Below are 27,118 nucleotides of genomic sequence, written 5' to 3' on the forward strand. Positions count from 1 at the left end.
AACCATACCGGTCACGAGGTGCGACGAGGTGCGACGAGGCGCGAGGCACTTTAATCACGGCCTTACAGTGCAGGCGGTGCGCACGCCCGGACCGCGTCGTGCCGTCTTTGCGCAACACGCACACACACACACACACAGCCAGAGGGCCAGTTGCAAGGCAGTGAAAGTCGAACCTTATTCTGTCGTTGTCCACCGTGGGTCAATGATTCATTTTTGGCGGCGCGGCTTTTTGCTCTATCTCTCTCTCTTCTCTCTCGCTCGACTCTCTTTTCTCTTACTCTCCCCCTCTCTCTCTCTTTCTTTCTCTCTCCTCCCTCTGTCGCTTTGCGCACGCGCGCGGGCGGTGATGAATTCACTTCTGCGGTGCTAGGTAATCTCCCTCGCTCGTCATTTGCCATGCCCTCGTTAGGCGGGGCGGGGCGGGGCGGGGCGGGGCGTTCCAAAGGCGTGCCCGCGAGTGCCGCTCATCGCCGCCCCTGCCCACGCCGTCCGCACCGCGAGTGGCTGCGAGTCGCGTCAAGCCGCGTCAAGCCGCGTCAAGCCTCGGCGGCGGGCCTAACTGTACCGCGGGCCGAATGCTGCGCACTGTATGGCGTCGCCGCTGTCAGGGGGCTTTTCACTTTCGGCTGCCCGGCAGCAGGAGGAATCGTGGCCGAGAAAGAGCAGCAACGAACGAACGAACGGATTAATGGGCCGGGCCGTGTGAATACTTCTCTTCTCCCGGAGTTGGGCGGCGGCCGCACCGACCGGCAGCCGGCAACGCGCCTGCACTACTATTCGGGCCATTTTCTTTTCATCCTTCCTGTGTGCCACGGCTGCTCCCAGCGCCCCCGCACCAACACACCAACACACCCAACGCGCACACTCGCGCTGATTCCGCCCTTTTTATTTCGGAATGGGCACAGCCGCTCTGCTTTGCGAGTGTGTGAGTGAGTGTGTGTGTGTGTGTGTGTGTGTGTGTGTGTGTGTGTGTGATTACTGCTCCACTGCCACAATGGTGCGTCGCCACATCTGCGGCGGCCTGGGCTTTGTTTCATTGTCGCTGCCGCACATTAGGAAACTCTAGGGCGCCCCCCCCCCCCTCCTCCTCTGCGTGTTCGTCTCCGATTCTGGATAGAGCACCCCCCGTTCCGTTTGTAGTGTGATGGGTTCTTTTTTTTGGAGGGGGCGGGGGACTATGTTGTGTGTCTCTGACGCGCGGGGTTCGCGTGGCCCTCCCCGGCCATCTAGGTTTAGCCGAGGGATTTAGCGGCGGCCCGGCCGGCCCGGCACGGCACGGCACGGCGTACACACAACACGGCGACGGCCGCAAAAACAGGCTGCCTATCGGCGCCATTTGCAAGCCAGAGCCCCCCCCCCCCACGCGGCCTAATGGACGAGAAATTAGTGGAGTGCCGCCGCCGCTGCTGCTGCCGGATTACGCGATAACGCAACAAAATCGGGAAACGCGTGCCGTGCCGGCAAAACGCATACGGCCGTGTCACGGAGACGAACGCTCGCCGTCCGCTGCACTGCCGGCTTCACCCTGAGTACGTACGGACATACAACCCCCTGCGTGGCCACGGTGGAGGGAGGGGGAGGGGGGGGGGGGGCAGCTGCCTGCCTGCCAGCCTGCAGGCACCATACGGGATCGCCTTTTACGTCCTCGCAAAAAGGGCCGACCCGCAGCGCCGTATCAGCAGAAGAGAGTGTGTGTGTGCGTGTGTATGTGTGTGTGTGTGTGTGTGTGAGAGAGAGAGAGAGAGAGAGAGAGAGAGAGAGAGGAGAGAGGGGGGGGGGGAGAGAGCCTGCCAGGACGCCTGGCAAGCGGGCAGGCCCGCGATGCATTCCTGTGCGTTGGGCTGCCTACCCCGCACGGCGTTCTGGGGGACCTAGGAGAAGGAGGTCTTGGCTGAACCTTATGCGGTTTGGGACGGCGGAGTGCGTGTGTGTTGCATTGCCGCATTGCCGCCGCGCACGGTATTAGGATTCACCGCACCCACACACCCACCCACCCACCACACACACACACACCTACACACACACACACACACACACACACACACACACGGCCTGCAGCGGCACACGACACATGTTTGCACAACGTAATGCTCCGAAAGAGGGGGCGGGGGGCTTGATGTCTCCGTCCCGTGCTCCTCTTGAAGTTTTCATTCATAAAAGGGGCACATATAAGGTAATCCCGAGGAGAGGGACATCCCTCGGTGTGTGTGCCCGCCCCAGCCCGCCCCAGCCCGCGCCGCAGACCTAACCAAGAGCCGAGAGGAGGTCAAAGGCGACGTCGCAGCGTCGCGGAGGAGGGAGGTTGTCACGACACTGTCACGACGGCGGCACGGCGGCACGGCGGCACGCTGCACCACGTGACAGGCGGCCGTGGGGAACGCAGAACCAGCAGAACGCGCAGCGCGCATTAGTGGGAGAGGGAGTGGGAAAGAACAGAGAGCGCTGCCGCGCCTGCTACGCGGTCACAGTGTACACACACACACTCTCTATCCCACCGACGATACCATTTTCGTTTCCACCTTTCGCCTTTTTGAGCATCTTGGGGGCGCTAGTCTGTCTGCCCGTCCGTCCGTCCGTCCGTCCGTCCGTCCGTCCACCCCGCAGCACTGCAGTTTGATGGCGGGCTCGGCGTAACCGACAGCAGGGCCGATGCCGCACTGTCGCGTCTCGTCGCTCTGTCTCTCTCGCACTCGCGGGGCGTCCCGCAGGCGTCCCGCAGGCGTCCCGAAGGGACTGCGAGAGGGAGAGAGACGGAGCGACCGTTCGGAACACATCGTTCTGCAGGGTGTTTACGGCCCCGCGCCACTAAAAGCCTCCCCGCCGTTCGGCCGCGTCATGGCCGCCTGCCGAATATCACACGCACACGCACACACACACGCACACTCACTCACACAGCGCGCCACCTCGCGGAGAAAGGTGTGTGTTCGTGTGTAGGGAAGCGCATTAGACATTTCACGATCCGCGCGCGATCGACCGTGTGTGTGTGTGTGTGTGTGTGTGTGTGTGTGTGTGTGTGTGTGTGTATGTATGTGAGTGTGTGAGTGCGCGCGCACTGACATTGTTATCCTCCTAACGACCTCCTGCTTGGCTGGCTGGGCTCGCCACACGAACACGACGGTCACGTGGTCTAATGAGATGCACACACACACACACACACACACACACACACACACTAGGAGGGCGGACTGGGCTGGAAGAAGCCCTGCTCTTGCATTGGGTGCAGTCCCCATCTTGATTCGATGTGCAGAACGAGAACAAACGTCGCGGGGGTTCCGGCCCGGAGGGACGGATAGAGACGACAGAGACGGACAGACGCGGTCCGGGTAGAGAGGGATAGAGAGGGATAGAGGGGGATAGAGACAAGAGAGGGGCCGAGCGGCTGGCTCTTAGGCCAGGATTCAGAGCCCCGTGCCGGCCGCGCCGTGTGGGACGTGCAAGACGTGCAAAGAGTTCGTGAGCAGCAGCAGCAGGCTAGCAGACTGCTGTGGCCCCTCCTTGCCGATGGGCTCACGTCACCCACGCCGCCCCTGATTGGCCGTGTCCTATGGCAGCTTCAGTAGCCGAGTGGTCAGACGCGTCGCCCGGCGTGGTGGAGGTTCTGGGTTCGAATCCCGCCCGGTTACTCTTTGTCTTTTTCGGTGAGGCTTTCGCCCTGCGTCTCCGGGGCAGCGGGGCCGTCTTGAGGCGGTGGCGCCTGTCCGTGTGTCCTCCACCCAGAGGGCGGATAAGGCCTTGCTGGGGTGGAGTGGGATTGGGTGCCGGCCAAGCCTGGCAAGCAAGCCGCGGGCCAAGCCTCTCGCCCCGGGCCACCACCAGCCCACTGTACCAGCCCGCCAGCCCGCCAGGCTTTGGCGCTTTACTTGGGGCCCGTCGTGTAGTACAACAGGGAGCCAGCCGCTCTCTTTCTCTCTCGCTCTAGAAAGGGTTTTGCAGTGTGCGAGAGAGAGGCCGACGGGACGGCGTCAGCCGGCATAGGCAGGCGAGCAGAGCGAATCCCAGCCCGGCGGACTCGGTCAACTGAAATGACAACGCGGAGCGTGGGCTGGAGAGAGAGAGAGAGAGAGAGAGAGAGAGAGAGAGAGAGAGAGAGAGAGAGAGAGGCGGTGGCGGGCCGGGCCGAGATGAGGGATGGCGCACCGCCACCGTGTCGTGGCGGCCCGCGCGTTGTCTCTCTCGCTCCCAAAGGGCGTGCCATCGGAGCGAGAGAGACAGAACGCGGTGTGGAATCGGTGCGCTGGCGGCCAGGAAATGGCGCGAACCTCCGGGCGCACCGCCGGGCCAACGCCGCCGACAGGCCGGCGGGGGAGTGAGATGTCGAGAAGGCGCGAGAAATAATGCGTGTTCACATCAAAGCGCGCCGTCCTCGCCGTCGTCACGTCTCTCAAGGAAATGAACTGACGACGCCAGCGCCGCCACAACCACCCCGTCGAGGAGGCCGCGGCCGCGGCGGGCACGGGCACCACCCCCGCGACCATCTCCGCCATCTCGGCGACCTTTCCGATCCCGAATTTTACAGCGTGCTGGTCAGCGAGTGAGCTCCGACAGGTGTAGAGACAGGGTCTATTAGTCGCCGTCCACGCGGCTCGCTCCTCAATTATTTGACCTCCCTTTTTTACCCTCGCCTTGATGAATATTTATCGCTCGTCCACCGCGAGGCACCGTACAGTACATACAGTGCAGTGTCCTGACAGAGCCGCGCGCGAGGCGAAACGCCAAATGAAGTCATGACCGAGTGCGCCGCCGTGCGCTGTGCGCTGCAGGCTGATTCCGAGAGTCGTCGCTCTGTCTCTCTCGCGCCTACACGGGACGCCCCATGAGTGCGAGAGAGACAGAGCGACTCCCAGCGGCAGGACGAATTAGCACCACGCCGCCAAAGGGATGGCATGGGATGGGGCGGGCGGGATCATTCCGAACTGCCGTCGCTCTGTCTCTCTCGCACCCGCCCGCGGAGCAGTGCGAGAGGAGAGAGAGAGAGAGAGAGAGAGAGAGAGAGAGAGAGAGAGAGGAGAGAGAGAGAGAGGCGACGGAAGCGCTGTTCGGAACGAGACTGCGGCGGCACGCCCGGCAGCGGCAAGGTGAGGATTCTCTCATCAAGCGGGGCGCCGAGCAGCGCGCAGCAAGCACGCCGAGCAGCGCAAATACGGGGGGGGGCGTGTGCGATGCGGCTTATTACCGGCTATTTATCTCGGATCTGGCGGCTGCGAATTGGGAAAGGGGGAGGGGGCGCGCCACTCGAATTAAATCCGCGCCGCCGCGGCGAAGTTGGCGGAGGAGGCCGTGCCGGCGTGATGGACGCCGCCCCGTGGGCCCCGCAACCGGGACAGTCGTCGATCGTCATTTGTCAAGCTGTCAGCCCCAGGACCCAGGACGCGAGGGGGCGACCGCCGCCCCGGCGGCCGCGGCAGGCTGACTCGAAGTAAGGCGGGCGGGGCTGAGGAAGGGAAATTTCCCCGATCCCTTTCCATTTCGTCGGGCAAAAAAAAAATGTAATTTCCCTGCTTTGTTTTGCGCTGCACGAGTTGTGTGGGCGGACACGCGGTGGGTGGATGGCATACAGTACCCCGATGGCCTTCCCACCCCGCACCCCTACTTTCCTCCCTTGATGAAGCGATTGGGGGAGGGGGGGGCACGCACGGCGCACCTGGTGCTGTCCCCCGTGCCGCCCGCCGCGCACAGCCCTTCTCCGTGACACCGTTTTGCACTCCATGCGTTACAGCACGCCGCGCTGTTTGCGTTGTTCCTCTTCATTGTCCGCCGAGGGCGTCCGAGGGGCTTATTCCGAACACGACCACCGCTTTCGCCGCTCTCTCTCTCTCTCTCTCTCTCTCTCTCTCTCTCTCTCTCTCGCTCTCTCTCTCTCGCTCTCTCTCTCTCGCTCTCACTGGGCGCCAGGAGTGAGAGAGACGGGGAGACGAGATCGCAGTCAGCCTGGTCCATGCACGTTTTTCGTTTCGCTCCTGCGGACGACGCGTATTCTAGTGTACTGCACCAGCACTCTACGGTGGCGTGCCGTTACAAAGTGGGTGCTGCCTGCCCTGGCAGTGCCCTGGCCGCCTGCCTCTCTGCGCGTTGCGGCGCGTTGCGGCGAGTTGCGGGGGTGGCGCGTGTTTTATTGTGCGGTGCCGCGCCCTGTCCTCGCCCCCCTCCCCCTCCCGCTGCTGCAGGGCAGGCCAGCTGTTGGGGGGCGCTGGGTCCTGGCGGTCCTGGGGGTTGTAATTACTGACCCGTGTTCGGTGGCCGTGCGGTCTGGTCATTTCCTCGGCGTGCTGGGCTGCAGGCTGGCCGGGCCCAGGGCCGGGCAGACCGAGCAGCCAGCCACTCGCGTGCGAGGTCCTTCCTCACAGTGGACCGACTGGACCGACTGGACCGCGCACCTGTTCCGTTTTCGTGTCGTTGTCATTCTGTGTAGTGCAGTGGGGTGGTGGTGGGAAGGGGTAGGACTCCCCCCCCCACACACACACACGCACACTTTGGCCCTCTCTGCAATGTTCTTGCCATTCGTGTATGTGCCAGCGCGCTCTCTAAAGGGTGTGCCTGCAGGGCGATTTTTGCACCGCGCTCCCGTCGCTCCGTCTCTCTCGCACCCCTCTTCGGGACGCCCCATGAGTGCGAGAGAGACGGAGCGACGAAAGCACTGCGCGCTGTTCCGCACAGCACGGCGTTCCGCTCCCACGCGAAAAATGCGAATGTTTATTTTGCGGGCACATGGCGGGCAGACCGGCAGGCAGGCCCGGATGCCTGGATGGCGGTAATACCAACAACGCCGCGGGGCCGCGGGGCCGAATGGCAACAACAAATATAATGACGCGACCATATTTTCGCGGGGCCGTGCGACACGGGCGCGTTTATGGCACTGCACTGTGAGGGCTCGGCACCGGCTGGCCGTGCAACACGCCGTGCAACACGCCGTGCACGGCCCTGCAGATGTTCTGTCGGGTTGGCGGTACCGTCGGTCCGGCCTAACCGCGCCGCACCTCGGCAGCCTTCGAGCGGGACCGGCGGGCTCAGCTTGAGCGGCAGCGACCCTAGCCTCCACGTGGTGGACACGTGCTGGGCAGGCTGCGCGGCCTGCGCAGCCTGGCACAACGGCAGCAGCTGGAGTGGCCGAAACGTTTTGTGTTGGCTTCGCTGCGCTTTTATTGTAGTCCCGCCCGGAGGCGGAGGGGGAGGGGGGGAGGGATTTTCGAATAGCTCTGTTTTGTTTGCGGGCGACGAGTCGGGACGAGACGCGGTCAAGCCGTTTCGTTCTGCATCCCCCGCCTCCGCACCGCCCCCGCCGCCCCCCCCGCCCCCGCCGGGGGGACGGATAGCGTAGCGCGGCACTGCGCGGGTGAGGCAAGGGATCGCAAAACTGCTCCACTCCGGCCCTTCGTTTCCATCGCTCTGTCTCTCTCGCACCCGTGGGGTCGGAATGAGCCTTCTGATGCACTGCCGCCCCCTCCAGGAAGCCTCGGCCCGATCCCCGAGTCATATCCCGCACTGCAATGATACCCCGGCCGGCTAAGAAAACAAAAGAAAGCGTCCGCGGCGTTGCATAAATTAATTAGCTTCTCGCCGCATCTTGATTGGGCCGAGGCGAGGATGGCCTGGAAATAAGACCCTGTGCGGGGGTGGGGCAGGCAGGGCAGGCGGGGGCGCGCCGGCCAGAGCGACGCAGTGCCGCGGCCTTGACATTTTGAACGAACGGGGAACCCCTTTGTTTGAGAACGGCTGCGAGGCTTTTCGTCCGTCACGACCGTGGTGTGGAGTGTAGAGACCCACGGCACACCCAGTCAGACACGTCCTCCAGCGAGTATAGTCTCAAATCAAAACTATGAGGGTAACCGATGGATCACCCTGCGAATGAGGAATCCGTTGTTACCCTCCTGTAAGTATGTAGGTATCGCTGTGTCTCCTCACATGGGCTCCCTGCACAGAAACAGCACGGAGCAAGACGACTCTCTGAATCAGTCTGCTGGCCCACTGCAGCGGTACCCGCGTGACGAGGCGACGAAACCAAAAACAACAACAAGGATGTGGTGTTGTTGTTTTCGTTCGGCTGAATCACTCGGCACTTGTTGCGTCGCGGCCACCCCGTTACACGGTAATTCTCTCGCGCCTCGCCTTCTCTCTCGCACCCGCAGACTGATTCCGAGAGCGGTTTTCGTCTCTCCATCTCTCTCGCACCTGTACGGGGTGCCCGTGCGTGCGAGAGAGACAGAGCGACGACAACGACTTTCGGAATGAGTCTGCTGCCGGGGCGCCCTGCGCTGCCCTGCCGGAAGCAGTGATCCGCGCCGTTCCTCGCGGTGGGAACGAGGAACGGAACGCGAGGAACGACCCGGCGATACCCCACGCGCCGCGCGGCCGCGCACACTGTAAGCCTGCAAGGCGCTGCAAGGCGTTGAGAGTCTCCCGCGCGGGGAGTAGCGCCGCGCCGCCGACGTTGTCTTCTCTTCTCTTCCGCTGATTGCATAGGTGCGCCTCGGGGAGTGGCTCGGCGCGGTTGTGGCTCCACTAGCAGTGTGGCGCCAACCTCGCGAAAATAATGGGCGGGCAAACACGGCGAGCGAGCCGCGTCGGAGTGCACACACTGTAAGGCACTCGCGCGTCAAGGCCGTCGAGGCCGTGGCGCCAAGGTCACTGCTCGCATTGATCGGTGCTGTGCGACGCGGGAACTGAAACGTTCGTGAACGCGGAGAAGAGCGGCGGGCTGAAGCGAGCTGCCGACGGCGATGACGGCGGAAATCAGTGACCCGCCAGTGCCTTCCAGTGCCCCGCCGCGGCGGGGTTCCCGGCACCACAAAGAAGCGCGCCAGGCAGCCAGGACGACGACTGCTCCCCGTTTGAAGGTTACGGCCGGCGGCACCGTTTCCTAGCCTTTAGCCTCCTCTGCCCTCCGACTGCGCCTCTTTTTTGTGTTCATCGGCGGAGGCGTTCTGTTCGCTCTGTGCGTTTCCGGGGCCGCGGGCCGGAAGAGCGGCACGGCGCACGTTTCGCGGCGCGGCGGCCAGCACCACGTCGGCGACGACCGCGGCCACGCGGTGCTTTGAGGAGGGCAGCACTCGTCGAGGATGAGGAGGATGAGGACGTGGATGGCGAACAAAGGGTAGACCGGCCTGGCCGGGCCCAGGCAGCTCCCCGGGGCCGCGGTACGGCGCACGCGGTGCCCGGCACGCCTCCATCTGATAAAGGTGAACTGCGGCCTGCGGCTGGCTCTCGGGCTGGCTGATCTGAACAGCGCTTTCGTCGCTCTGTCTCTCTCGCACCCACGGGGCGGCGTGGTGCGTGGATGCGGGATGCGAGGGAAAGAGAGAGAAGAGCCGACGACGGGCCGCGCCGCCGCTGGCCGCCGCCGCACCGCGCCCTGACCCTTTGTGCTGCCAACGGGACTGCGTCACAGCGGCGCGGCGACGCAAGGCGCAAGGTTTAGCGGCGACCATAGACCGCGGCGGCGGCGGCGGCGGCGACCCACCTTGACCCGATGCGCGGCGCGCGGCGCCTCGCTGTGCTCGGCTGGCTCGGCGTCGCCGCGGACGGCCGCGGAAGTGGCGGACCCCCACCGGAAAATTGGCCGCGGAGACGCGCCGCGCCGCCAGCAGGCTCTCTCTGTCGCACCCATGGCGCCCCTTGGAGTGCGAGAGAGAGAGAGACACCGACGAGACGCCCCGTTCCAAGTCAGCCGCCAGTACTGCCGTACTGCCCGTGCACTACCGGTGCAATTTGGGATCGTCCGAGCCGAGTCGCCGCCCCGGCGGAACAGCCGAGGAATAACTGCGCCGACCGCTCGCCGCTCATCATTTATTTATTTTGCCATCGCCACTGGAAAGTTGCAGCGTAGTCGTCGTTGTTTCGCCGCGCGATAAGGGAATCTGCGGGGGCTGATTTCGAGCGGCGCTCTGTCTCTCTCGCACCCCCTGCGGGCCGCCCCACGAGTGCGAGAGAGACAGAGCGAAGAGGCAGCGACTCTGAACGTGTGCTTCTACTCGCTCGCGCAGCAAATAAGCTGGACTTGGCTTGATTTCAACTTGCAAATGCAATGTGCAGGCAGGCCGGCCGGGCGGTGCCTTGGCGGTGCCTGGGCGGCGCGGAGTCGCAGATCGAGCGAGATGCAGCAGGCGGCGAGAAAGCGCTGGAAAGCTGAAGCTGCAAGCCGCAAGCCGTGCTGCCCTGCCGGTCGGCTGCCGGTGCAGTGGAGTGGAGGCGTTCTGGCGCGTTCTGGTCGCCACACACGGACACTCGCCCGGACGCTCGTCCTTGCCGGCATGGCCGGCATGGCCGGCACCGACGCAAGGTCGGCCCACAAATTCGTCTGGAGAGGAGCCACGCAGCGAGCCGTGCCTCACGTCGCTCTGGCTCTGTCGCACTCGCGGGCCGCCCCTTGGGTGCGAGAGAGACGGAGGGCCTCGAAAGGATTCTTCTGACGTGCTCGTCGACGCTCGGCCGGAGTGAGGAGCACGTCGCGAGTTCAAGCAGGTTGGAGTGTTGGAGTCAGGGCTGCGGCTCCACTGGTAAAAACAAGCAGACCTGTGGTGGGGGCGCACAGTGGGCCAGAAGACCGGTGGAGGCAGCCAGAATCCTATCCTAGACGCGTTTTGAGCTCCAGAGTCGCTAAACAGGACTCGAAACGAACGTGTGACCCCACCAATGGATTGCTCTCCGAACGACGAATCCATTGGTGGGGTCACACGTTCGATTCAAGTCCCATTTCGACTCCGGAGCTCAAAACGCGTCTAGGATTCTGGCCGCCTCCACACCCGCCTCCACCGGTCTTCTGGCCCACTGTAGTGCGACTGGACTGCAGTTTTGGGACGCTTATTGCCACAAGCCCTGGCCGTGCCCTGGCCGGCATGATGACGCGAGGTGACGCAAGGTGGGCCGTCTATTTTGACGCGCGAAACGCGGAGGCCTGGCGTCCTGGCGGCCTGCCGGCATGGCGGCATGGCCATGGCAGAGCACTGCGGTCGCGCCGCCGATTTGGAGTTACTGCGGCCGACGTCACCGCGGCCGGCATGGCGGCGGTGTCCGGCCAGTGCTCTGTCCCTCTCGCACCCACGGGGCGTCCCATCGGGGTGCGAGGGAGACGGAGCGATGCGTTGGAAGTGGACCCACAGGGCGGCCAGGGCGGCCAGGGCCGAGACGTAACGCGGCAACGCGGCCATTCAGCGATTGGCGCCGGCCTGCCCACCCCGCCCCGCGACCACCCGCCACGCCCGCACTCCGGACCCGCCCCGCCCCGCCCCGCCCCGCCCACGCCACGCCGCACTGCGCGCCGCGACGGCTCCGCCGCTCCGCCGCTCTAGACAGATCGCTTCACTTTCACTGTGATTCGAAGAAAGCGATCCTGCAACCTGCTCTTTGAGTCCGCCTGCTCTGCTGCTCCGCTGCCTCCGCCGCGGCGGTCGCGCGTCGCGTCGCCGAGCGTCGCCGAGCGTCGCCCCACTGGCAGGACACGGCGGCCGCAACAACACCGGCCAACTGCCCCGAGGAAGTCAAGTCCTGTTTCGGGGCGCGGAGATTTCAACGCGCGGCGCCACCGCGGCCTCGACCTCGACGTCGATGCCCCGCGTTCGGTCGCTATCTCTCTCGCTTTCATAGGGCGTTCCGAAGGGGTGCGAGAGAGACAGAGCGACGAAGCGCCGTTTCATAATCAGCCCGCCAGTCGAGGCGAACATGACTGCGGCCACATTTCTGCTAAAACGCATCAGCGTGGAAAGGCTTTCTGTCCTGGCAGCAGGAAGAGGAACCACTCTCCGCCGGTCGTCCGCATGTCGCCGATGGCGAGCCGTGTGAGCCGTGCTGCAGGACAGACTGCTGGACAGCGGGCTGGCCGTCAGCGCGTGCGCCGGTCGGTTTCTCGTTTCTCCAGCAGTGCTGCGGCAGTGCGGCAGCCCTCGCGTGACACGCAGCTTTTCGCGTTGCGTTTTCGCCCCGTAAAACGCGCTGGAGCCGCTGGAGTCCAGCCTATTTGGCGCGAAATTGGACTCGTAGCTCGGAACCTTCGGAGCTCGGCGCGGCGGTTCGGTAGGAGTGACGCCACGGCATCCGTGTGCCGCTACACCGCTAGTATCGTCGTTGCGCGAGGCTGAAAGTGAAACCGAAAAGTGGATTCAGCGCATTCTGAAAATTCCAGCGCCAGGCACGCACCGGCTGGCTGCCTTCCGCCATGCGGCGCGCCTGGCGCATGCGGTTCTAATTGTTGCACAATGCGAGCTGGACACACTTTACCGCCTCCTCGGTCCTCTCGGCGTGCTGCTTGTGTGAGTCCCGCGGCGACCCGGTTCCCCTCGCGGTCCTTGCGTCACCGCCACGACGACGACGGCGTCCTCTGGGAATGGGATGAGACCCGCGACATCATCCCTGGGACCTCGGCGATGAGAACGAGCACGCTGGCCTCCCCACCTGCTGACCGGCTGCTGGGCTGGGGTCGCTCTGCCTCTCTCGCACCCCTGCGGCACGCCCAGCGAGTGCGAGGGAGACGGAGCGACGAAGGCTGCCGGGTCCGAGAGGTCCGAGAGGTCCGAGCCACGCGACGCGGAGGCCGGATCGCGTACAGCCGAGTAATTTGGGCGCTGTGGTGGCCGCGCCGCGCCGTGCCGCGGGGGTAAGGACAAATTAGGCGTTGCGTCAGCAGTGGCGGTGCGCGGGAGTAGGCCGCGACGGACTTGATGGCGTGGCGCGGGCGCGCGGCCGCCATAAAAACGAGCTCTGGCTCGCGTTGCCGCGGTGCCGTGCGGGGCCATGGCAGGACTGCAGGACACGGCAGCACCGCAGAGGCCATAAGCAGAAGAGCAGGCCATCGCGAAACCGCGGGGCAGACCCGGCGAGGACGGCGAGGACTTAGCGGGCCGAACAAAGGGTCTTCATCCAGGCCGTCTTTGCCTCCCCGTTGGGAGCGCCGGGCACGCAACCCGTTTTAGCAAACAAGCCGCTTTGGACACGCGGCGTGCGGCGCGGCGTGCGGCGTGCCCCGACCGGGCGCGCTGGGCAGGGCAGGCCCGCCGTGCGCTCGACTCTCCCAAAGCGTTACGCAAAACCGCCGCATTTTCACATCATCTGCATCGGGAAGGAAGCCCAGGGCGTCGTCGCCATGGTTACCGCGACACATTCCGTTTCCCCGCGTGCTGCTGCAGCGCGGGGCGCGGCGACGGCCCTGGCCTGCCCTGGCCTGCCCCACGCTGCTGACCTCCTTCCTGCAGGCCTGCTTTATGCAACTGGCCTGGTGTGTCCGTTTCCAGCTCATTGTTCTTTAATTCCGGCTTCCTGTGGGACCCGCTGCGGAATCCGAGCGGCCGCGGGGAATCCTGAGCACCTCGCCGTCGACGGCCGGCGGCGCCGCGGTGGCGTCACGGCGCGCCGTAACCCGATCGTGCTGCTTGTGGGTCTCGGGGGCCTTCTTCGGCGCCTTCTCGCGCCTTCCCGTGGCGGCCCGAAAATGGCGCCAAAGCGACGCGGAGCGAGGCAAAGCGAGGAGGCGACCGTGCGTTGCATCACGGCCACGCGGCCACGCCGACAAGCGGGCTGAAACGAAAAGTCGTTGAAAAGATGCGTCGCCTTGGCGGGAATCGAAAAGCTGCGCGCTGCGCGTGCGGCCTCCGCGCGTGCGCCGCCGTGCGTGCCGTGCGCGTGCCGCGCGCGTGACATTGGGGAGGCGAGAGGGATGTGGAGCAAGAGGATACACACGCGGGATGGCTAACCTTGCCGCATCCTCGCACCTTGGCCAGGTGCGGACCACCGTCAGGGTCTGCTTCGGGTACAGCCAGCAGGACACCCTCCGCCCGGCCTCCGACGGCCATCCGACCGCGCCGCAGCAGACTGATTCCGAGAGTCGTTTTCGTCGCTCTGTCCCTCTTGCACTCATGGGGCAGCGCGTTTGCGCGAGAGAGACAGAGCGATGAAAACGACTCTCGGGATCAGTCTGCTGCCTCCTTCGTTAATTTCATCGCCGAGCCAGAGCGCTAGCGGGACAGCGGGGCGCAGGGCATATCGTCGGAGGGCAGCTGGGAGTTTTAACGACGGAAGCGCACCGCTGCAGCGACCGCCGCACCGCGCCGTTCGTTCCAATTATAAAAGGTCTTCCCTCGATTTCCGTCGTCGTGCTGCGTGCCTTGCCGTGCCTTGCCGTGCCACGGAAAGAAAACTGTCCTCGCTGCAGCGCCGCTTGGCTGCGGGCTCTGCTGCGCGGGCTGCGCGGGAGAGGCGCTCGACGGAGAGGTTATCCCTGCGAGTTATATGTAAATGACGCGGGGAAAGTTGCAGGCTGCACGGCACGGCCGCGCCGTGCTACGCGGTGCGCGCTGCGGCGTGGGCTGGCGGCGCGGCGCCGGTGTAGGTGCACGCAAAACATGAGGGGGAATGTGAGCGCGCGGTTTGTCATCCCGTTGGCGTCGAGGAGTCGGTATTTCGGGGTGCCGCGTCATGCGTTGTTGTTACCGATGTGGCACGCGTGCGCGGCGTGCGCGCGCGCCCGTCTAATTGGGCCGCCCGGCCGCCGAACGCGACGTGACTCAACGTGTCCGGAAGCGGTTCGGCGTCACGGTAGTCACGGCCTTCTGGAGGAACTTTAACGGCTTGTTATTAAAAATCATCATCCGGCGGAAGTGGCGCATGGCGCATCGGCAGGCCGACGGCGGCCCCGGGGTTTACTGGCGATGATGCGCTGCGCGACGCTGCGCGATGTGCGTGCAACCTGGCGGCCTTCGTCGGCGCCGCGCGTTCCTCTTCGTGATTAGCCTTGTTGTGACCTGGTGCTCTCGTGTGTTGCAGGCGGCCGCATGCGCGATGAGCCATGAGCACGCCGACGCGGCCGGCCCCACGACCCGGGTCCGCGACCGCCATGGCCTCCCCGTTCAGCCCCCGCAGTGCCCAGCGCCGCCGGGCCGCTGCGCCCCGGCCGCTGTCCACGGCCGCGCTGCTGGACTCGGAGGGCGACGACGACGACCTCGCGGACCCGGCCGCCAGCACCGCGGAGCCCGTCAAAGACGCCAGGGATGAGGCGGCGCCGACGGGCAGGCGGTGCAAGGGGCGGTCGTGCCGCAAGCACGCCGCCAGGATGGAGGCCAGGATGGAGCAGCAGGGCCCCAAGTTCTCGGACAGCGGCGGCACCCCGGGCGCCGCAGCGACCAACGGCGGGGAGCTCGTGCTCAGCGCCAACGCCATCTTGGAGAGCCTGGCGCGGCTTAGAGACCAGCAGGACATGAAGAGCGGTGCCGCGGCCGACGGCGCAGTGCAGGACGTGAAGAACGACGACAAGCAGGAGGCCGAGTCGTGGCGATTCCGTCGGCGGAAAGGCAGCCCGTCGACGGGGGAGTCCTCGCGGTCCTACCACCGCGACTGCCAGGAGGCGCTGCAGTCTCTGCTGTGGGAGCCCTACGACTGCAGAGACCCCAAGGACACCCCCATGTACCAGTACGCGGACGACGCCGACGTCAGCCTGTGGCTGTACCCGCGGCCGGGGCTCGGCGGGCTGGCCCGCGGCGCGCGGGGACGGAGTGCGACCCGCGGGGGCGAGGGCTGCCGCTGCCCCTGCAGGTGCGCGCTGCACCACAGCCCCCGCGACACCAGCAGCTCGGACTACTCTTCCTCGAGCGAGACCACGCCCACGCCGCCACTGAGGGAGACGTCGGCGTCCTCGCTGCGCGGCCTGCTGACGGCCTCCACGTCGGGGGCCAGCATCGCGGACACGGCCTGGACCACACCCCGTGGCTGCGCAGGGCGCCGGCGGAGACAACGCCACCACGCACCCCGCGACCTCGAGGGGGAGCCCGGGCAGGGCGGCGAGCGCGAAGCCCGCGAAGCCCGCGTGGTCAGTGACCTCAAAACGCCGTGGATTGGAACAGCATCAGACTCGAGCCTGAGCCAGCCGCACTGTCTGCTAAGCTTGCGCGTCCCGCCGCCCGCCGCGCCAGCCTCGCTCTCCCCGCCAGCCGCGGCGGCTGCAGCCCCTGCCCCCGCCTGCCCCTGCCCCGCGTGCCCCCCGTGCCCCGCCTGCCCCGCACCCGACTCAGGCCGCGCTCGCGCTCGCGCTCGCCAGTCGGAGACCGGACGCGCTGGCAGGCGGACCCCAACGCCTGCGTCGCCCGAATCGGCCCCGGCCGCGCCGTCGTCGTGCTATGGGCCTAGGCCCGGGCCCACCATGCTCGTCAATGTGCTCAACGTGCCCAGCATCGAGTCCGCGTGTGTAGTGCCCGCGGCAGCAACGCCGGCAACGCCGTCGGCAGTGCCAGTGCCGAGCAGCGTGAGCAGCGTGACCGTGACCGGCAGTGCAGTGAATAGTGCAGTGTGTCCCAGTGTCAGTGTGCCCGCGCCCTCGGTGGCCACGGTGGCCACGGTGCCCACCATCCCGTGCCTCAACAATGTCTCCAACGTGCAAATCCCCCACGGAGTGCCCACCGGGGTGTCCACCGGAGTGCCCACCCCTTCCCCCACGCCCCGCCCCCGGCCCAGGGCTGCTGCCGCCGTGACGGCCGCGCCCGGGGGCTCGGCGACCGTGCCGCCCCCGCCGCAGTCGTCCAGCCTGTCGAGGACCTTCGCGTCCACCGAGGCGCAGACGGATGACCTGGAGGCCGAGGGGCGGCGCGAGCGGCGGCGCGAGCGCAGGGAGAGGCGCCACCTGCGGCGCCTGCAGCCGCGCCACCCTCACCCCCACCCCCACCCCCAAGCGGGCCTCGCGGGGCTGTCGGGGGCGGCCTTGGGGGCGGCGCAGACCACCGTGCCAGGATTACCGCCGATGCCAGGGGAGCCGGCCGCCGCGGGGCTGCCGGATTTGCTGCATTCGCATCTGCCGCCGCCCTACACCACCCTGCCCCTCGGCCTGCCCCCGCACATGCTGGCCGCCCCCCCACCCCTAGTCGCCGTCCCGCCCCCGCAGCTCTCGCCGCCCCCGCAGACGGCCCCCGGACACCACCGCTTCGCCGCCCCCGGACTACGCCTGCCCTTCGCCTTCGTGCCAGCCACCAGAAGGAGGTGAGTGATCTGCGAGACTTGCACGGACTTTCTCCATTATCGGCGTCCTCGCGTCGGTCCTGGCACCGCCCTGGCGCTGGCCCAGTCGGCCCTGTCAAACAATAACCCTAATCCGTGGCGCGCCGTGCCGCGCCGCGCTGCCCGCGCCCTGTCAGCACTTTCCTTCCAAAGTCCATCCATCGGCGACCGCATCGTGCCGACCAGCGCGGCCGCAGATCACAATAGTGTCCCCCTCCACCTTCCCCGCCCCCCGGCCTGTCTCTGGTCGCGGAGGTGATTGGATTGCCGTCGTCTGCTTGTTTGACAGTGGCGTGGCGTGTTGACCCGCCGGTCTGCTTATCACCAGTGTGCACAGTGACGCCAGTCAGTCCGAGGCCACTCCAGCCAGTCTTCCAGGGTCCCCGCCACCCACCGCAGGCAACACAGTCCTACATCCTGTCAGGGCTCGGCGCATGGCAGAAACGATATTTCGCCAGGGTTGGGGGTTCGAATCCCGGCCGCGCATCAATTTTCTTCCAGCTCGGTAACGGCCGCCGTGCCTTCCCTCCACCCAGCCGCGTGGGCATAACGTTCTTTTAATTGCGCCCAGTGTGTCGCTGCCGGACTTTCCTGGAGCGCCCTGGAGTCCCGGAGCGCGTCCTGGAGTCCTGGCGGAGTCCTGCAGGGCATTCAGGTGTCAGCCCGGATTGATGAGGGGGAGGGGGGCCGGGGTCATGGGGCCTGCTCACGCAGCTCACGCACGGGGGGCGGCAGCCAGGCAGGCAGCAGAGGCAGCCAGGCAGGCAGCCAGGCAGGCAGCCAGCCAGCCAGGCAGGGCTCCAGAGGGGCTTCACCAGCCGGAACGCCTCTCGGAGAATCATTTAGGGCGTCGCCAACCCTTTTAAAAATAATCGTAAAAGAAGAAGGGACTCCGGCGGCCGAATGCGAGCGAGCCCGTTAAAGCGGAGTGCATCTAATGCGCGCCCTGGGCCGCCACGGGCCGCCATGGGCCGCCATGGGCTGTCGGGGCAATTTTTGTGAGTTTATGGCAGGGCGTAAAGGCGGAGGCGCGTTTTCCCATGCTAAAAGCCCAAGACGCCCGGTCCAGGTCGTCGCGCAGCGCCCAGCCGTCAGGCCGAGGCCGGCCCACTCGCGGGGGCGGGGCGGGCGGAGACGGCAACAAGTCATTCCGAGCCGTTCCGCATGTGGGTCAGGCGGGTCGGTCCGGTCGGCCGCTATGGGTCCGCCCCGAGGTCCGCCCCGAGGTCCGCCCAGTCCAGGCGCTGGGAAAAATGTCGCGCCGGTGGCCAAATTGCCACACGTTCCAACCGGTGGCCGCGGTGGCCGCGGTCACGCCTTCGGAACCCAGTGATTGCGAAGTCCGCCGATACTTCAGACTGACGTCGCTCTGTCTCTCTCGCACCTAGTACGTGGAACGCCCCCAGTGCGACAGAGACAGGGCGTCCCGTTTGGTGTCACTTCCCGGCCGGCCGGCCCGCCTAAGGTCGTCCCTTGATTCCATTCGGACAGATGCGGATCGCGGAGATGGCGCGCGGATTTGCCGCCTATTCTCCATGGGGGCGCTGCGCTGCGGTGCGGCGCGCGGCCCCGTTCCCGTGGAAAAGGCCTTTGTCTGAAACCGGCCGGCTGGCTCTGGCCTGGCCGCTCTGGCTCGGCTCGCCTGTTCAAAAGCGGCGCGGTTTTGCTCCTTGCCGCTCCGCTGCGCTGCCCCGCGAGGAAGACCCATCGCTCCGCCAGGATACCGCAATATCCTTCATTAGGATCCGGCCTTGCCCGGCCCGCGCGCCTTGGCTGCCTATGGCTGCCCGTCTGGAGGCGAGATGGGATCATGATGTCACCCGAGCATGTAGCCCAAGGGTACGCACCACACCGCACCGCGCTGCACCGCGCCTCGATCCCATGAGGCGTTCGGCAGGGCCGCCGAGGTCACCCTGGTCCGGCCAAGGCCACCTGGAGGCTGCGGCGAGGGCTGCCCTGGAATGGTCCTTCCCTCGTCTTGGGGGTCGCGCACCGCACCCTCCGCGCCGCTGCCCGCCAGTGCCCGCGACGCTTGCAACAGCACCACGCTTTTATTTTACACTGTCGGACCGGTTCGGCCGGGCCAGGTCGGGCCGTGCTTCGGGCCGCGCTTCGGGCCGTGCTTCGGGCCACGAGTGGCGACGCCAGACCAGTGAAAGGGACTACCTCGTCCTGCCTGGCCGCTCTGCCCGCGGAGGGCGGCGTGGTCTTTGTTTGCATTTCGCCCTCAGCGGGACGTGGACTCTGTCTCTCTCGCACTCGTGGGGCGTTCCGTCGGGGAGCGAGAGAGACAGCGTGCGCTGTTTTTGAATCGGCCAAGACAGCTGCTTAGACACTGACACTTGTTGCGCTTGCGCTCCAATCTTGAGGACTCCGGCCAAGTGCATGGATGGAGGCACCAATGGTTTGCTCTGGAAGGTGGGAGCAATCGGCGCCCTCGTGTTTCATTCAGGCCCTTTTTGGTGGACTCTGTGCCTTGTGTCCACAGTGTGTCCGCACTGTGTCTGCGCTGTGTCCCCACTGTGTCCGCCAGCTCGACCGGCTCTCTGCGTTGCGGCCTGCGGCCTGCGCAACACTCTGTAGCCCCTGTAGCGCCCTCTGCATGTTTTATGGCCATGGGAGTGCTGGACTGCTGGATTTGCCGTCCATCCATCGCCGGGCTGGAGGCCCTGGAGTCCTGGAATCCTGGAGGCCATGGAGTCCTGAAGTCCTGGGGTCCTGAAGTCCTGAAGTCCTGGAGTCCCGGAGTCCCGCAGTCCTGGAGTCCTGGAGGCCCTAAAGTCCGGAAGTCCTGGAGTCCTGGAGTCCTGGAGTCCTGGAGTCCTGAAGTCCTGGAGGCCCTGAAGTCCGGCAGTCGCCTGAAGTCCTGGAGGTCCTAAAGTCCTGAAGTCCTAAAGTCCTGGAGTCCTGGAGGCTGGATCGGGGCGCGTTTACGATTCAGTGCAAACGGCTCGCCACTCAGCCAGCCCAACAGCCTGGCCGCCTCGGTCCGTCTCTGGCAGGGACTCTCTGGCCGGCTCGGCTCGGCGGTGCTCGGCGGTGCCGGCTGCACCGGCTTGGCTCTCTCTGCCTGCCTCCAGCTCCAGCGCTCCAGCGCCTCGACTCGGCGCTGCTTGCGCTGCTCTGGCTGTTCCAGCCGTTCCAGCATGCGGCACATCGTGGCGGCACATCGTGGCGGCACATCGTGGCAACGCCGCGCGGCCGCAACGCCCGCCACACAGGCCCCCCGCCGCCCCCCGCCGCCCCCCGCCGCCGGCCGGCTGTTCAGTAGAGTGTCGGACGCCTGCAATACATTAAACATGCTTTTGAAATGGAGGAGAAAGGAGAGGACATAACCGAGATTTTATCGGCTCGGACGCGCCCCACGCGCGATGTACGGTGCGCTTTTGTTTTTCGCCAGTTTCACTATCAGCGTATCAGCGGATCGGCCCAAGGCGGCCGCGCTTCAAGCTCCAAGGCGGCGGCCACAGCCACGGCACAGCCACGGCACAGCTGGCACCGGCTAGCTCAAGGGAGAAACAGCCCTTTCTAGTGTAGATGGCGGTTCGCTGGAAGAGAGCGCTGCTTGCTGGAGGAGAGCTCTGCTGGGCCGCCTACTGGAACGCTTTGCTGGAGCACCTTACTGGAGCGTAGGCGTGGACGCAGTAAACCCGCTGACATGACTGACCCTGGTCGAACGCAACGCAACTTACAGTGCGGGCGGCGCGGCCAAGGCGGCCGGAGTCCGCGGCTCCGCGGCCTAACTTGGAACTTCGACCCGCGCGCTGAACTTTAGCGCGCCGAGGAGAAAGGCGAGTCAACAGGGCGGCGATGACGGCGGCGTCGCTGCGGCCGAGTTCGGCTGTGTGCTCAGCAGACTCGACAGTGTGGGCGGCAGGCAGCGCGGCAGCAAAGGGCAGCGCCGTCGATCCGCGCCTCGCCCCGTCGTCCTTCGTCGTTGCAGGGATTGTGAATATCAATGAATGTTACGAATACGCAGTTTGAAGTGCATGTCATAGAGTACTACGCGTGAATATCTGAGGTGCCGTCGCGGCTCGCGTCGCGGGGAGTCTATAGTTTGGGCACCTGGCAGTGCAGACGGCCAAGGCCTCGCGGCTCTCGGCTCGGCTGTCTAATTGCTCTACACACTTTCACGCATTTTCTCATGGCTGCGGAGGTGTGTGGCGCCGCCTCGCTCTGTGCCCGCCTGTGTGCCTGCCTGCCAGCCACTGCCAGCAGGATGCCGGGAGTCGTTTTCGTCGCCCTATGCATCTCTCTCTCTCTCTCTCTCTCTGACGAAATCGGGGCTGCTGGGGCTTTCGGCGCGTCCTTGACGGTCGCTCCTCACCGAGGACATCTAGGACGTCCAGAGGGTCGACCTCGTTCGTCGCGCATTCGACGCGCGCGTGCGCATTTCGCCGCAGACGGCAATGGCCTATGGCTACTGTGCGTGTGCCGCGCGCGTGTGTGTGTGTGTGTGTGTGTGTGTGTGTGTGTGTGTGTGTGCGAGCCGTGTGCTCCAGCTCTAAGAAGCAGGTTGTCCATGACTGGCTCTTTCTCTTTCCTCTTGGACTCCATGTCGGAACTGTGCTCCCGATTCATCGTGGCTCATGTCTCTGCGGCGTGGCTCTGCCGCTCGGTTCCGCGCCACGCCACTGCTTTGAGGACATGAGGACGATGACTGACCGAACCGAGAGGCCCCGACCGGACCGGCGGCCCCGAAGATGCCGAGCTGTGCGATTCGAGGGCTGCCCGGCCTATGCCGGTCCGACGCGCGCTTTGCCTAGCTTTGCCTGCGCACACACACGCACACTCACTCACACACACACACACACACACCCGCATGGGGCCTTAGAGCTGTCAAGGGGATGAGGAAATGACTGACGCCGACTATCAGTCATGAGACGCTGGCGCACTCACACACTCGCGCTCTCGCTCACCGCGACACGATCCGTCTTTGTCCGCACAGTGTGTGCTCCTCTCTGCGGCCAGACATGGCCGGCACGGCCAGCTCGACCAGGCCGGCCAGGCGAGCGGCGACAGTCACTTGTTGGCCAGCCTTTCTCCGCGCGCACCGCCGCACCGCCTTAGTGCACTCGCACCAACGGTTCTTTTCCGCGACTGCACACTTTTTCACTGCCTGCCCCTCGCCGTCGTGCGCGTCTCTGTCCGCCGTGTAGTTCCGGCTGGCCGTGTCACCGCCCTCCCGCCGCCCCGCCCGGAGCGGCCCGGAGAGGAGAGGAGGTCGCCGCAATAAAAGGGGGAGGGGGGAAGAGGGAAGCACCTCGTCGCGACGGCCCTCCTTGTGGGGGATGCGGACCCGGTGAAAGCCGAGCCGTGCCCGTGGCTCTGGTTCAAAGTTCGAACTCGTCGAGGTGCATCGGCAGCGGGCCCAGTACTGCCCCCCCCCCCACCCCACCCCCTTCCCGAGAGCGAGAAAGACAAGCGCTGGTGTCTCTGCTGCTGGTTTTTCTGCTCATCTGGCGTCCAGGGACTGCGGCCCTGGAGGCCCGCAGGCTCCAGGCTCCAGGCTGGCGGGCCGGGCGCCCTCAACAACGTGCTGCCAATTAGAAGCTCCCCTCCAGATATTCTCCAGGACAGCCTCCAGGAAACGGAGCGCTCCGCGCAGCGCTTGCAGCGCCCTGCGTTGCATTTGGGTGATGATTCTCTTCTCGCAGAAGGAGGTTAGCGTCTTACATAAAGAGCGGCGTGCTTTTGCAGGTTTTGCGGTGCCGCGGAGCCCGCCCCACTCTGTGGCCCCACTCGCCAACCAAACAAAAATAAAGTAATTGCTGGAGAAACTTGTCGCAATTAACGCGGCGTGTGTTTATTCTAGGGTCTGCATGCGCGAGGCGCGGCGGGACGCGGCGCGAACGCGAGCCAACAGATTGCAGGGGGGATAATTTCGTTATTAGTATTGATGCCCATTTTCTTTTCTTTCTCCCTTTTTTTTGCGAACGGGTTTAAAACCGCTCGGGTTGGTAGATGCGTGAATCTGATTGGTCCGTCCGTAGATCCGGCGAGGCGGATAGTTTGAGACCGTCTTCCCCTCGCTCTCCAGAGACCAGAGGCCGATCCACTGGCTATTTTCTGTCTTTGAGGCTGTCTGTTTGCGTGCTGTCTGTCTGTCTGTCTGTCCGGGTCTGTCTGTCTGTCTGTTCGTCCGTCTGTCTGTGAGGCCGGCGAAAGGGAAGGAGCAAGCCAGCTGACCAGGTGGCGAGAGCGGTGCAGAGCGGCGCACTGCGTCCAACACAAAGGCAGTGCACGGCAGTGCAGCAGCACGGCCGCCCCTGCCCAAGGTCACCAAGGCCACCGCGGCCGACCGATCGCGCCCACTCGCCGCGAGACGCGGTTACACACACGAGGTGTGTTCGGAAAACGAATCCAACAACAACAACAACAAACAGCGGCAAAAAAATAAACACGCGGCGCGTTCTGAATTCAAATGCTATTATTGTCACTTTGACGGGTGGTGTTTTTTTTTCCACACCAGGTTTTGTCACAGTGTATGAGAAATGTTCGCTGGATACTTTTGGGTAGGAGTTGCAGTCCGCTGGGAAAATGGGGCGCTGGGCCGCCGCTGTGCGCTGCGCTCGCTACACTGCTACAGTGTTGGCCGTGCTGGCCGTGCGGGGTCGCCAACCCGCCGACCGCACGGACACTGTAGTGTAGTGTAGCATGCCGCCATTGGCAGGGCTGGGCTGCAGTGGCTGCAGCAGCTGCGGCTATGCGCTGCAGCGAGCCAGAAAAAGAGTTTAGCAGCGCCGCAGCGCCGCTGTAGCGGAGATTCGGTTTCATCCGGCACGGTGCATCGTCCGCACATTCACACAGACAGACGGACAGACACACGCACACACACACACGCCGTGGTCTACGCCGTGCACATGCACCGTCGGATCGTCTTTTTGTTGATCTTCCTCGCTTCGATGGCGATGGTCGATTACGCACGCGGCGCATATACGTGCCGCGGCTATGAAAAATTGCGCGCGCGGCGTTTATTATACATTATTCCGAGTCTTTATTGAAATGGAATGGAATGGGGCGTGCGTGGCGGTCGGTGTTGGCAGCGCCGGTGTGGGTTTCTCGTTCCGAAAGGCTCGGCCGGGGCCGAGGCCGGGGCCGATCTCGGAGGATAATCGGCTCGGCGGCCGCGCGGCCCCGCCCGCGAATCGCGGTGTAGTACCCGCGAGGGAGCCACGCGGACTCCCTGGCAGACAGGCAGACGGACGGAGCAAACGCGACGGACACGGCAGCGGCAAACGAGAGGAGTGTGTCGCTCATTGCCTATGTATTTATCATAACGTTATCGCAGCAAAATGTGTGCAGGCAGCGCGCGGCGCGGTCCGCCCCATTGTCCCGCTTCTTGATCCGCCCCTTCCGCCCCCGAAACCAGAGCCAGCCAGCGGAGAGAGAGAGAGAGAGAGAGAGAGAGAGAGAGAGAGAGAGAGAGAGAGAGAGCACCGGGAGCGTCTCGCGCCGCTTGCTGCGTGCTGCGTTCAGGTGAACCGTGCGGCACGGTGCGGCTCGGTGACCCGCGTCCCCTGTGATGAATGGGTGCTCCCCCCCCCCTCCTCCACCCCGTCTGGGTCCAATTCATTGCATCTTGCAAGGCAAGCGAGGGAGGAGGGAGCTGTGTGGGACCCCGACGGGCCCAGGGGCGGCCCAGGGCCTCGGGGGGATGCGTCCGCATGGTCCGCATCCAGCAGCATCGGCTGCGCAGGTGCGACACCGAGGTACTCTGTCAAAAACACATTATGTTACAGTTTTTCACAAATTTTATTTTCTAGCCATTTTGTTGTTGTTCCCGTGTTATTTTCTTTCTAACTTGATTGGTTTGGCCAGGCCTCGGCGTCGATTTGGCGGCGTACTGGCGGGCGCCGGTCGTTTGCGCGTAACTTGTTTCTCTCTCCCCCCTCCCCCCGCACGAGGCTGCAGTGTCCGGGCCCAGCGACCGTCGCGTCGCCCGGCGGAACTAAGCGGCTAATTTGGGGCCGATGTGTAAAAGTTTTTCGACGCCGCAGTGGACGCCGTGCCGCGCCGGGCCGGGCCGCTAAAAGGAGGCTACTTTCTCGCAGGGTAGGGGGCGGGGCGGGGCGGCGGGGGGCGGCGGGGGGCGGCGGGCCCCGAACGAACGCACTTCGTGTGCTCCGGCGCGCAAACAAGAACTCTATTGAACACCAAACAAAGGCCCGCCCTGTGCGTGCGTGCGTGTGTGAGCGTGTGGGTGAGAGTGGATGTGTCACTATACCTGGCCGCCCCCAGGCTGCTCGCCGCTGCTCGCATTAGACCCCAGATAAAGCTCTAGCGCGCAGTGTGCACTCACTCGGCTCACTCCATACGCCGCGATATGAGTGAGGGGACAGTTGTTTTTTGTCCGCGGGACGCTCTGGCCTCGTTCGGATGTGCAGGTCGTGCAGGTGGGCGGAGTGATTACCCCTCGGTGTCTCGGTACAGTCGGTTGGACAATACTGGCGCTGATGAGCCCCGCTCACCACCACCACCATACTGGCCGTGCTGGCCGTGCTGGCCCACTGATCACTTTACTCTGCTTGACTCGTAGAAAGTGCGCCAACGCCAAACCGCCATTTCGTTTCGTTTCGTTGGCCGGACCCGCTCGGCGACGCGGCATTGGGCCCCCGCGGGGCAACAACAAAAACACGCCCCCTTGTTTTACGCCTTTTATTTTTGTTTTATTTTTATTTTTGCGTCTGGCTGTATAGTGTACACTAGCGGCCCTTTGTGCGCGTTCCTACCTTAGAGACCGCCAAGGCGGCCACACCGCCGCCGCCTTTGTCGCCGTCTGCGCGATGCTGGCGATGCTGGCGATGCAGTGTGCGATGCACCACACCGGAAGTCGGAAGCCGGCAGATGTGCAGTCTTCTGGCCCACTGTGAAGCGCTCCGCTGCCGCCGCGCGGGTCCTCGACGCGACTTGGCAGTGTACCCGCGCCGAGCGGATTTGGGTTTCAGCGGCTTCATTTCCGGAGCGACTGCCCCGCCGACTGGCTGCCGACTGGCTGCCGACTGGCTGCCGACTGGCTCCGAACGGTGCTTCGGTCTCTCTCGCTCGCACTCGCGGGGCCCTGCCGCGGCAGTGCCGTGCCGTGCCGTGCCGTTCCGCAGTGTTCCGCAGGGGTGCGAGAGAGACCGCTCGCGGATTCGCCGCTCGACTCCAATAACCGCGACCTACGGCGCTCTGCACTTTATGGCGCTTTTTCTCTCCCCCAGCTCTTTCGCTGCTTCTTCGTCTTCCTCTACTTCTTCTTCTTCCTCGCTTTCCTAATTTGTGACTGTCATTCTCTCTCCGGTCGCAGGTGAGTGAGCCTGCCGAGCGTTCATTTTGCCACCGCCTGTCTGTCCCTCTCTCCGTCCGTCCGTCCGTCCGGCCGCAAGTGAGACTGTGAGAAAAATGCGGCTTAATAAGTGCCTTGACCGGAACTTGGTCAAGGAAAAACAGAGCAGCATTTTTTTTTCTTTCTCATTCCGGATCCGCGGCATCCCAGAGCGGCGCCGCTCGGACGGCCTCCTCAAGGCCGCAGGCCGCGCGCCGCGGACACTACACTGGAAGGGAAGGACCGGCCGAAAATCGGCTGTGTAAATCAGCACCTCGGGCTGGAAAAGCGGACGCCCGGCCGGGATTCGAACCGCGGACCGGACCGCTTCGGCATTGTCCGCGAGCCGCGTTTTGCGGGTTTGCAGTGGTTTACAGCGTAGAGGCGGCTCAGGGCTTTACGGCGCCCTCGTCTGCTTTCCCTCGGAGTCCCTCGGAGTCCCTCGGACCCGACCGGCTGCCGGTGCTGCCGGTGCTGGCGGTTGACGGCCACCTCAGAGTAGCGGGTCGCGGAGCTGGGCCGCTGCCGCCATGGCTGCCGCACGCGCGGCTCGTGTGTTGCACGCCGACGGCACGCCGACGGCAACGCCCAAATTTACGTTGGCAGTGTGGTGGAGGAAAGGGAAGCGGGGTCGTCGTCTCGTCTCCGCGGTCCGCGTCGTGTCTCCGCCCAAGCTCTGCCACGGACCTGGCGGCGGGGAACGCGCTATTTTCACACTCGCCATCCATCCATTCATTCCCTTCTCTTCTCCTTCTTCTTCCTCCTCTGGGGCTGCAGTGCAGTGCGCTGCCAGAGGGACTGCAGCTGCCTCTCCGCCGGAAGGCAGCCAAGGCAGCCACGCGCTGC

The 27,118-nt window shown here is 65.0% G+C and overlaps 1 protein-coding gene across 1 annotated transcript in view; it reads left to right on the forward strand.

Moving 5' to 3' along the window:
* The first annotated feature begins 15,038 nt into the window (after positions 1–15,038).
* LOC117646053 (helicase SRCAP) overlaps positions 15,039–27,118 on the forward strand; it is a 76,895-nt gene continuing 64,815 nt past the window's right edge. Inside the window, exon 1 of the mRNA XM_034386706.1 lies at positions 15,039–16,944. Within this exon, the coding sequence (XP_034242597.1) occupies positions 15,044–16,944 (1,901 nt within the window). The 5' untranslated portion in view covers positions 15,039–15,043. The remainder of the gene's footprint in view (positions 16,945–27,118) is intronic.

This window comes from Thrips palmi, unplaced genomic scaffold (assembly GCF_012932325.1).
Source record: "Thrips palmi isolate BJ-2018 unplaced genomic scaffold, TpBJ-2018v1 HiC_scaffold_19, whole genome shotgun sequence".
Taxonomy (NCBI): Eukaryota; Metazoa; Arthropoda; class Insecta; order Thysanoptera; family Thripidae; genus Thrips; species Thrips palmi.